At 39.7% G+C, this 12425-nt stretch overlaps 1 protein-coding gene across 3 annotated transcripts in view; it reads left to right on the top strand.

Moving 5' to 3' along the window:
* Positions 1–12425, top strand: part of cobl (cordon-bleu WH2 repeat protein) — a 51920-nt gene that overhangs the window by 5690 nt on the left and 33805 nt on the right. For all 3 annotated transcript variants that reach the window (XM_069693176.1, XM_069693177.1, XM_069693175.1), the window contains exons 3-5: positions 6762–6959; positions 9493–9703; positions 11504–11732. In XM_069693176.1, coding sequence (XP_069549277.1) covers positions 6762–6959; positions 9493–9703; positions 11504–11732 — 638 coding nt within the window. The remainder of the gene's footprint in view (positions 1–6761; positions 6960–9492; positions 9704–11503; positions 11733–12425) is intronic.

The following is a 12425-nucleotide window of genomic DNA, read 5'->3' as shown; positions in this document are numbered from 1 at the left end:
GTTCTCTTATTACCCGAGCGCAGAGATGTCTGTTTTTTATACTGAGAGCTATCAATACTACTTTTATTGATGCCCCTCAACAAATACACTTCACTCAACAAAAGATGGCTGGAGATGACTTGGAGGAAATGGGCAAAATGTTTTGAACAACTGAAAGCCATCGCCAAGGAGTATTTCCAGAAGAACAGAAATAGTCTTTGGCAGAACTGTCACTCATATTTGTTCAAATAGGGGAAGATATACATGTTTTTTCCAGCTGCGCAGACAGTGGGGTAGGGCGCCTTCCTGCTCCTATTTCTGGAGATTTATTATTGTCCTGGAACATGTTTTGTGTTAAACTGTTACCGCATGCCTCTTTGTCAATGGTCACAAGTGGACAAGATGACTGTATGTGTCAAGAGAGGAGATGATAGGAAAGAGGAGGAGAGGACTGATAGAGTGGAGTGATGTTACAGTAGGTGGAGTTCACTCCTTTAGGTGTGAAATAGATACTCCTGAATTATTGGTTGCTGACTCAATCTGAGGTCATTGCAATACAAACCGGTTGTAAAACCAGCAAATAACTGTAAAGGATTGTAAGCAACCTAATTGATCCCAATGAGTAACAAATCATTTAGCACCTGAGGTGTGGTGCCTTCTCATCTCCCTTGGGTTATTATGTTATTGTTACTGACTCTGCACTCCCGTTGATCAGACTGTGCAGAGCTCGATTGTGGTTATTTTACTGAAGGTTGCACCTAATAATGAAATCAGGTTGCCCCCAACTACTATATGTTTTCAGGAGTAATGTATTCTTATTTTAAATGCTGGGGCTACATATAAACACCGCGGCGTCCTTACAGCTGCTTCATTGTATGACAGCTCATGAGTCAGGTTGAATATTTTGAGCAAACCAGCTCCAGTATCAAAACATCTAGTCACTCCAATCTGAGAACATCTGATGATGTCTGCAAAAAAGTGTGTTAAATAAGACATTAGCTACAACAGTTGTTGAGTTGTATAATTTTAGGAGCTGTTCTGATTTCTAGTCACAGTATATTATAAATGATATTAAAATTATTGTGGACAGGGTGTTTTCTTAAAATCAGACTCGGCAGGTTATAGAATGTATCATTTAATAGTATGGAAGTAAATACTTGCATGTGCAACTTGTAATCTGGTTTACGCTGACATTAGACAAAGCCTGTATATATACTTATAGTTGCACTGTTTTAACATTTATTCCTGCTTATTTTGTGTTTGAACACTTTGCATCTACAATAAATTATAAATGCATCCACATATGTTTAAAAAAAAAAAATTATGTAGGAACTAATAACATCTCCAAACAATCAAAGTAAATTTGATGGCAAAACTTTGCAGAAAATCCGAGATTTAAGAATATATATTATGTTTAAATGTTCTGCATTTTTTTAGTTGTCTGTAGTCACAGTGTTGGTAAGGCTGTGAATACAGAGCTGGCATTATCAGAGTCAGTTTACTTGGCACTGCTGTGGGGTGGGGTTTTAACCACATGGCTAGTAATATGAGCATCAGGGCATATGCTGAATTAGGAGCTTGTGTGCCTAGCAACAGCAAACAAATGCTTTACTGGGGTCACATGTCTGCATATGTTGTATTCCAAAAAGAAAAACCTTTCACACTGTCCTTCTCTTTCTTTTCCTTTCCTTCTGACCATGTTCGTTTGTGCTTCTGTGGGTCACTCACCCTTTCTGTGCATCCAAATCCACAGCTGCTACGAAACTGAAGTCTGCTCTCTTCTGTAGTCAAGTGGTGTAAATATAGGTTGCCATAGGGACGCCATGACATCCAAGGGCTATGCTGGCGACGTAGCAGGATAGTGTGTGTGTGTGTGTGTGTGTGTGTGTGTGTGTGTGTGTGTGTGTGTGTGTGTGTGTGTGTGTGTGTGTGTGTGTGTGTTTGAAGTATGAGGGGAGTAGCTGAGTGTCCGGGATGCCAGTAATTCACACTGTGTCCAACTGTGACTTTGATTGTAATGCGTGTGTATTTGTGATAACGTGTAAGTGGCTGGCGTGTTCTTGAAGCGGATAATACACGCTGACTTAGGTGATGTACTCTTTACTCGTGTGTCTCCTGATTAGTATTCCATGTGTACAAGATGTATTTTCTTTCTCTTGTACTTTGTTGTCAGCAATATGACTGAAAGAAGGAACCATTTTTTTTTTTTTTTTTTTATAAGTTCTATTCATCTTGTGGTTTTTAATTCATTTTTTTCTTGGTTTAATTTTCTGTCGACTACTAAACTTTATATGGGACTTTTGGGTTCAGTGTCTTGTTCAAGGTTGAATAGAGCTGAGGGTTCAAGCCCAGGCATCGAACCACTATCATGGTTGTGATCAAACCATCAGCTTTGAAATTGAGACAAAAAAATGTTGGTAGAAGGGGTTCTACCAACTTACTGCTGCGTTTTTTGTTATGAAACTGTCTTTTAAAGCCATCAACAGGAAATGAAAGATTCCTTCAAAGAGCTCATTTATCTTTAGGAATTTAGACTCTCCAACAACTGCTTTAATTACAAAAGGATAGGATAGATTAGATCTGTAACACCAAGAATCCTGTAGCTTTTAGAAAAGGATGTGGTTGATATGGTGTGTGTGTGTGTGTGTGTGTGTGTGTGTGTGTGTGTGTGTGTGTGTGTGTGTGTGTGTGTGTGTGTGTGTGTGTGTGTGTGTGTGTGTGTGTGTGTGTGTGTGTGTGTGTGTGTGTGTGTGTGTGTGTGTGTGTGTGTGGGTCAAAGGCAGTCAACTTCCGGTAGAGTACAACTTGTCAAAGAAAAGGTCTTGCAGTACAGAAGAAATTGTGTCTGTCAATTTGTTAATTAAATATACAGTGGAACAGGTGACTTTTTATTTTATTTTTTATATCAACTGTAATTAAAAGCCTTCGAGTCTTTATTTTCATCTATTGTTTAGATGCTCAGAATGCATAAAGTGTTATAGTGAATATAAGTCAATCGGCGCTGTGTTTTTGGCCTATTAATCCTCTCCATTCCCAGTCGGCTGTGTTCATTAGTGGATACTACATCATTGTTCCAGTGATCCTGTTGTAGCACACAGTACTGACATCTGTCTGTCTGTCTGTCTATCTATCTATCTATCTATCTATCTATCTATCTATCTATCTATCTATCTATCTATCTATCTATCTATCTATCTATCTATCTATCTATCTATCTATCTATCTATCTATCTATCGCAGTGACTTTCTCACTGACAGACTTATTGACTTCATGAATGTTTGGGGCTCTGCCTGCTGCTTTGACTCACATTTTCTTTGAGTCTTGAGGTGTAATGATATAAAGCCTTTAACATGGCAGTACATGACTGACCACAATGTATCAGACCACTGTTTGGTGAGGGTTGTGCTGACAGAGCACAATTGAGTGCTTGCACTAATATATTCCAATGTTTTAATAAGACCTTTGAGAGTGGGAACGTTTTAGGCTGTGTTTCCATGGCTGGGATAAATACAGTCTCTGACATTTCTTTCCCCAGAAAAAAAAAAAAAAAAAAAAAATAGATAGTCTGTAGTGCGTCTGAGCAGTGTTATGCAATTTAACTTTTCACAAAACAACAGTAATTTGACTGTGACGTACACGGATTTACATACATGTATTTGCATGTTGGCAGTGATCTTTCCAAAACTGTATTTTGAAGAGCATTTCATTTTTGCTTACAGCCTGAAACGATCTAACACCTTACGCATTTCTCAGAATTTGATATAGATATATATATATATATCAAAATACATGTTTCATGGTTTTGATGTCTGCCGGTGTCCATGGCAACAATAAAGGAAAACTATGATGTGAATAGTTGTGTTCAAACTTTGGACCACCAGGTGTAAAGTGTAGTAGCTGTCAAAGGTTCCTGGTATCTCCAACTCTGGAACTTTCACAGGTAATGTGAATTGTATTCCTCGACATGGCAGCTCATAATTAAGACTTAAATTTGATGTGAAGGTGGCGATATTTAATTCTGAATATATATATATTTTACTGCCATGTACTGCCATGTTATATTTCTTTATATATATATATATTTTTGTGTGTGTATATATACACACACACACACACACACATATGTAAACACTGAGACTAATCTGTTTAAGAGGTTAGCACACTGACAGCATAACATAGTGACTGGTAGGCTGTGTGTTTCCCTGCACACCATTTCAATTGCTTACTCTTCACCGACATTACCGGTGAAGTTTCATCAGTTAAAACAGATATATTTAATAGTATTCCACGGCAGGCAAAAATGTCATGTTTACATTCTTCGCCAAAGTACCCGTTTAATACTATGCCTAATATGTTGCCTATAGCTGTTCCCTTCAAAGTAAGCAAACTAGTCCTCCAACAGTTTGGTGTACTGTATTTGATCTAAACTGTGGATCCCCGTTTATAGCTGCTCACATGCTCTCCTTGTTGTTTGTACCAGACCACGCGAGTCTGTAGCACCTTTGGCACCTTGGTATCTATTTATAGATTCTTATGGAATGAGAGTTTTATATTTATGCCATGTTGTTTATCATTTAGAATGATAAAAAAGAGTGAAACACCTTCTGATCTGTAAAATCAAAGAATCGTTAATTGGAATATCATGAATATCTTAAGCCTGAATGAACAACTAAGTGTTTCTGTCAAAAGAAAAGCTGATTTAATAGAGGCAAGTGAAAGAAATATATGTTGTTTAACGGTGTTAAGCCAAGTGGAAGGAACTGAGTGTTTGTGAAAGGTCCATTCCTAATCTTTCCTGTGTGTGCGTGAGGGCCCATTTGTAACTCAGTCCCTGTAACAGCTCTGCACTTACTGCCCCCCTGTGCCGAGCAGGGTTTCCTGCTTTTCGTTCCACTCTTCTCCTTTACTCTTCCACTCTTTCTCTGTTTACGCTCATTCTAACACTGTGGGAGACCAGGCTTTTCCTAAAGGAGTCTTTTGTGCATGTTCGGGAGAGGAAAAAAGAGAGAGAGAGAGGGAGAGTGAAATGTTCGGGTGAGACAAACGGCAAGCGAGAGGGAAAGGAGGATACTAGCTGACTGTGTAGGCCTGGCCGGGGCCCAGTCCCGCAGTCCCACAGAGACCAGTTCTGTTTACCTTCAAAGGCACAGACTCAACAGGAATATACAAACATCTCGCATATTTACGGGGCTCTATTTTGCTCTTGAAAATCATTTTCTAGTGAGCAAACCATACATTTTGCGAGTGCACATTTAGCCGGGCACTAATTAGAAATGATCTGCACTATGATTTGACTTAACCAGATTATCACCATTGATGTTAAACCCTTAAGTATAGTCTGTCATTTGCATGATGCATCCATTGAAAAGCACTCTCGGCATTGCACAATGAGTCATTGACTCTATGGGTCACGCGGGTGACCGAGTTAGTTGATATACGTAGCTGTTAATGGTTAACTTCAGCCAGGTTAAGAGTCCGCTTGCTGTGCTCGTGCAATCATCTTTCGCCATGCTGCTCTTGCCGTCACACCGGGCAGTCGCACCTTGAAGAACACTGGATCGAACAACGCTGGATCACAAAATTCATAAACGCGTGCACACGTTCTCTCGGAGAGCGTGCCGAATCCCTTGGAACAGGATTTGTACACGTTGTGATATATCACACCGTCGGGACACTTAATCAGCACAAGGAGTGTTTCTGACGTGAGTTTTTCTTTTATTATCAAAAGGCTAATATTTGCAAAGAGGGAGTGTGTGCAGAAATGTGTGCTATAGAAAAGCTATTTGTTCTCGTTGAGAGGATGAAGTGTTTGATTTCAGTCTCGTCAGCTGTCTCCGTCAGGCTGAGTACAGTTTATGTTGAGCCCACGTCGGACGTACAGATAGCGCTGTCTTGCTGGCATGTCATTGACATCTCTGTCATGTGTGGGTGTGGTTTGCATTCATGCCTATTTTTTTTTTTTTACGTTTTATTTAACACACCAAATAACGTAAGGCCTGCACCTGAGCACAATAAATACGTTACAACTCCCTACAAAAATACAAACCGTTCATGTCAAATTTTCTCAGAAGGTTGTACTTGTTTTCACAAAACATGCGACTGTGTCAACTGAGGCAACCTGATATTCACATTTTAGTGTTTGTTGATTATTTTTTTTCACGTATTCAAGAGATCAAATCAAATCTGATGAGGGGTGTTGTTTCTGGTGTAGTAGGGCATTTCCCTCTGTTTAAATCAGTCGTCGATTATGTGGCACAAAACTACGAGTTAGAGAATCTAGGAGTGATTTTTAGAGAAGGCGTTATCAGACAATATTAGTTTTATTCAGAGGAGTCTCACAAACAGCTGCTCAGTGCTGGGTCATCTCGACAACAAAAATGATCCTCATCAGTATCTGTAGACTGTTGCGTAATCTAAATGAAGAGAGAGGTTGTGTCACAACCTGAAGTCCTCATTTGTATTCGGGCTGCTCCTGAGGTGATGGCAGTGGGTTGTATTCATTTGGCTGTCATGTTGTGTAACTAAGGCGGAACTCAAGAAAACCAAGAATGACTCGGAAGAAGCAAAACTATTTATATATCATTTAATTTGTTTCCCTAAGAGTTTATAAGTGAGTCAGAAGGTTGAAAATGTTGCGTTTTGTTCAACGGAGGACATATTGTTTCATTACTGGATGTAATAATCAAGTACACTATATGAAATAAATGCTTATCCCCCCCCCCCCTAACATACTGTACTGTATGTGGAAAACGTGGTAATATTCCCTTTTGTCCTTGTGCAGGAGGAGAATGAAGGCACATGCCCCACCTCTGCCACAGGTGCCTCAACCTGCACCACGCCACATCTTCAGGAACTCTGTACCTGATGGGGGAGGAGGGACATCAGGCATGGACGCCAAGGAAAACATACTGAGGCCAACTGTGGATTTACAGTTAACCTTACCACAGGGATACCAGGCTTCTGTGACTGAGGATGGAAGGTGAGAGGAAAGAGAGGGCAACACAAGCATATATTTAATCACTCTGTTTTTAAGTTGCTTTTCTTCGGTGTGCCTTATTTTTCCTTTGCATTTCTTTGTAAAATGTGTGTTTTGTTCATGCATCCTGTGTTGTTTGAATATACGATGTCCATACATCCACATCTATACAGCATGTTAGAATTCATATCGATGACTATAAAGTTAGTTTATGCTTAATTGAGCAATACGTTTCTATGAGTGGATGGTCAGTCTCGAGACAAACAGTAGGACACCTGTTTGTTGCTGCTCAGTCTGTTTTGCTTGTTGCCGTGTGAGTGGGGCCCCATCAAGGGGTCCCATTCCCCGCTTCAACACAAGCTTTGTCCCAGAGAGACGACGGCTGACCCGCTAAAGCTCCATGTCCCTAATGAGGTTCTCTCTTTTAGGACAGAACATTAGGGATGTCTCTCCGGTACAGAACAAGGCACTCTCTTAGTAATGTCAGAGAAACTTAAGGCCAGCAGGTGTCTGTGATACTTCTCACTAGAGTAGAAAAGTAAGTCGGTTTTTCAAACTTATATACTAACAAGAGAATGTTTCATACTTAAGCATCCAAATGTATTTTTCAATTTGCTTGATATTGTTTGAAAGTATTTTATAAAGTTTTGGTAGATATTGTAGCCACAGGGTTTCTGCTTGGTTGTATGTAGCACATTTTTAAAAAAAATTTTTTTTTTTTATCTGATATCAGACAAATCATATTGTGGTCACCTGTTAGATATCTGGTTTCCTTAATGCCACCGTTTGAAACCGTTTCCTAACATACGATCCTGATAGTGTGGTTATTTATTTGGTCAAAGAAAAGATAAGACTGAGGTGTTTTAAACACGCATCAGTGTCATAAATCACTGATGCTAAATGTACATAACACCATCCATTGATAAATTGATCATGCGACACTTAAACACGGTAAAATAGAAATATAAATGTTGGTTTTAGTTTGTCTTTTCCACTACTAACCACCTGGCATACCGGGACAACTCCCAGTGGGTTGCAACATTGATGAGCTGGTGGGCCATCAAGAAATCTGTAAAGATTTTATTGGCCCTATCTGCCTCTTTAGTGGCCCTCTCTGTGTGCCTGTTAGCCACACTCACTGGTTGCTATGGTGAAAGGGGTTTCCAGACAACAATCAGACTGAAGCTGCTGGCAATAGGGGGGCGGAGCCAACTGTCAATATCCCCCAACCCAACCTGAACTTCTTAAGCCAGATAATGCATTATTTCCACTCACCTATGTACTCTTTATCTGGTTGTGTTTGTTCTCTGTACTAATATCATGCCAATATTTAGATTAATATTGGAACTTAAGATGACATTTTTATGACTGCAGTATCACACAGTATAAAATTATCGAGATGCCTTATGTATGGCATATTTAAGATGTGTACTACTGTACATGATCTTTATGTGAAACACGGAGGTTGAAGATAGATGATTTATTTAGTACTAGATTGGATCAGCCTTTTCAGATGGTGGATTGTGTCTTGACTTGTTTTGGATGAAGTGGACAAAATCCTCTTAAGAAGCATACACAGACACTGGGTCTGTTGACTGCACACTTTCAGATTTCCCATTTACTTGCCTGTGACGGTGTGTTTGTGATTGTCAATGGTGTCCTTTGTAGTGGTATGTATCTCTCTCAGTTCGGTCATCTGATCTGGCTGTTCCCAGAAAACATTGGAGACCGTCTCTGGGTTTCTTTATCTGAGGATTGACAGGTAGTACTATAGGCCTCCCCATCTGCCCCCTCCCTCCCCAAAACAGATACACTAAACAATGGACATGAGTAGATGGCACAGTCATTATTTCTCGACACCAGTGTTTTGGCATGGCGGTTTTATTGTGGGATGCTGTCTGGATTTTATCTGCAGTATTTCATATGAGGCTTCTCTGTCTTGTGTTGTTGAGTCTTTGTTTTCAATTCTCATGAAAAAGTTAGAATTAAAACAAATAATATGATATTTTTCACCTGTTTTTCAAAGAGCAGTTCCAAATATTGCCTAACACTTCTAGAATGATTTTTTTTTTTTTTTTCATAATGACTGATTTTGTGTGGCATTTTTGTGTAAAATGTCATTTATTTTGACTGTCATTTATCTGATTTGACTGATGTCAAAATCAGTGCCATTGCTCAATCTATAGTTTGTCTGTGAAAATGACTGAGTTTGAAATCTTATCACGTGTCTATCAATGCTAAGTGTGTCAGGTGAGAGTGTGTCTTTGCTTTGTTCAATTCTCTTTACCAGAGCTGAGGGTAGGTAGGCTATGTAACCCTATCTTCTGCTCTTCCTCCCTCTCTTTCTCTCCCCAACTCCTCCTGTGGTTCTTCGTCTACCCCCCTCTTGGCCCCCCCCCCACACACACACACACACACACACACACACACACACACACACACACACACACACACACACACACACACACACACACACACACACACACACACACACTTTCCCTCTCGCCCCTCTTGCCTCTCTTTCTCCCTCTCTCAGTAAAGCACTGATGGACCTGCTGGTCGAGCTGTGCAGTCGCTATCACCTGAATCCAGCGCTGCACAGCTTGGAGCTTCTGTCGCCAGAGGGCCACCCTTTGGGGTTCAAGCCTAACGCACTGCTGGGCTCCCTCAACGTGGCCTGTGTCCTCATCAAGGAGAAAGTTTGGGAGGAGAAAGTGGTGCGCAGACCAGCGCCAAAAGTGCCAGAGGTGAGTTGCGGTGGAGCCTGACGATGTGATCCGGATCTTTTTATACGTAACGTTATTTGCGTATTCTTTCACAGCACTTTCAAAACATACAAAAATTTGGTTTGTTATGCCGGGTTTACATTTTTGTGTGTTTTGATTGTAGAGACATTTATCCTGTATTTAAAAATAAATAAATTAGATTTTATAATATTTTGAAAAGAAACAATTCCCCAAAGTTATCCGTGTTTTTATTCTGTTCTGCATGAAGCAGTGTTGATTACAGCACTCCAAAATGCCAGAGAAACAGTTATTCTCTAGTTTAATAAAGTTTTGCAGTGTGCATAAACTATAGCTTTTTACCCTTAAGTCTTATGTAATGCCTCTCCTTCCCCTCTCTACCGTTTACTATTGACTGCTGGCAGAAAGCAAGGCCAGTGAAACCTGTAAGGGCCCATTGCTAAGGTAGGACTAACTAATGGCATTAAAGTGGCCAGCATACTGGAGTCAGTTTTTATGTTCTGGTTTTTCGTTCAAGGGGTGCCTTTTCTGTTTGGATCTTATATGTATCTTACTTGATGTCATCTGTTTTTACAGCTCACTATTAGCTCATCTCAACTTAATATTTCTCCTCAGGATCCGTCTCTTTCTCTCCCCTTTCTCTGCCTCTCCTTCACTCTCCTCCTACAGTTTGAATATTTGATGAGTGCCTTACCTTTAGTTACCATGCATTATTTCTCTGCTCTTCTCAGGGCTCACTGGCTGCTCTCTCTCCCTTTGACCCCAGCTGGCCTCCAGCCAGAGGCTGATCCTTTTAGACACAGCTGTCAGTCATTCCTCCTCTCTGTTTTATCTCCTCTCCTTATACTACCGCGCTCAGCAGTTAAAATGAAATTGTTGACTGAAACACTGTGTACTCAATTGCCAGTTAGATACACCCAACCACCTTTGGATACTTTAGTTTGTGGTGCTGTTGAACTCTATTGTGTTATGTAATCAGAGGCATTTCTAATGATGAATCTACTGTCATTGATATGAATGGGGTGGAAAAAAATATATAAAACCCATTTCAGTAAATGCAATAAAATGTAGTATCAGGTATAACATTGTCAGAAGTAAATAGACTAAATCCTCAAACAACAATTGAAAAGATGTAAACCTTGAATTCAACCAAGTGTTACTTGACTAATATTTGGTTTATTAAGCTTATTCTTGATGATGAATTGCAAGTCTATCTTATCCATAGAGCCCGAGGTAGTTCATTTGGCCTTACAGTTGACACGTCAAGATCATGTGCTTGTCCACACACATATGCACAAGGACATCATCATCCTTATTCTATAAATGTACCTTTTTTTTGGTCAGAAACCAAAGTCTAACCTTAAGTTACTCATTATTGAAGTGTCTTTAAATGTCTGGACGTGTTTCTCTATAAACAAGTTGTTTCTAGTTATTCCAGACAGGTATTTACTCTGTCTCTTCAGACAGTAGTTCCTTCATTTTAGTTGATACTATGATGCTTGTCATTGAACTGCTTCAATCTGTGTTAGATCGGTCAGTAAGCTTCAGTTTGTGTTTTGTTTCTTTCATCAACAAGAACCTATATTTTCTAGATGAAGCCTGTAAAGGACCTCCATTTTATTTAGCTTTGTACACTCCTGTTGTCCTGCTGGTTCACTGCCAGACGGAGTATATTTTTTAAGAGGATACCTGTTGTGCGACTGCATGATAATGATAAATAGTGCTCCCCAATTAGCTTTTTATCTCATCCAGTTATTAAACGATAGTGTCTAATTCTCTCCACCATTCTCCCCTCTGTGTCAGAAAACAGTGCGTTTGATGGTGAACTACCACGGCAGCCAGAAGGCTGTGGTACGCGTCAACCCATCAGTACCACTCCAGGTTCTTCTACCGGTCATCTGCGACAAGTGTGAGTTCGACCCTGCACACGTGCTGCTCCTGAAGAACAGCATCAGTCGTCACGAGTTACCGCTGGACAAATCTCTGTCAGACTTGGGGATCAAGGAGCTCTACGTTCATGATCAGAGTCTAGGTACAGTAAACCTTAACCACGACATCCTAACAGTAATGTTGATGTTCTGTCACTTTTCAATGTGTCATTTTACGTTCTGTATAATTTAAACTGAATTACCCATAATAGACATTTGTAATAATAATATAATTTAGTCATTTATAAGTTACATGCTTATTTGATTTTGTTGAATTCAATGAATTACCAGGGATAGAGTTCATCCCTGTTTTACGCTCTGTGAAAGTGCTGGTTAATGTTAGTTAGCTAATTAAAGCAGATACAGGACATCATCGCAGTTAATTATAGGTGCTTTGGATTGCCCGCCGATTGTGTCATATTATCATCTGTTGGCCTGAAAATGATATGCATAATATCAGTAGCAGTTATAGCATGTGTTATAAATAAATTTAAAGGTTTTTGTAAAAATGTGTGAATGCATATATCAAAAAAAATATAACCTCCTTGGTGGAGAAAACAAATATATACATACTGAGCCCTGTTGACCTCCTACCTGTTTGTGGTTGCTTTCAGGAAGAGGGAACAAAAAAGTTTGTTCAGTGTAACTGGATTGCACACAAACAACACGCGTAGTAGCTCATGAAAATGCTTCCAGTGTAATAAGCCTCACATTAGCAATCAATTATATTCAGCAGTAAAATGTGTAAATATTTGAGTTTATGTTCAGTATAATGTGTTGAGCTTAACCAACTTTGG

Source organism: Brachyistius frenatus, unplaced genomic scaffold (genome assembly GCF_029030835.1).
Source record: "Brachyistius frenatus isolate BFR_SWC_R1_liver_20210118 unplaced genomic scaffold, ASM2903083v1 Contig_14, whole genome shotgun sequence".
Lineage (NCBI taxonomy): Eukaryota > Metazoa > Chordata > Actinopteri > Embiotocidae > Brachyistius > Brachyistius frenatus.
Note: the sequence above shows the minus strand (reverse complement) of the source record. Positions and strands in the feature narration are given on the sequence as shown.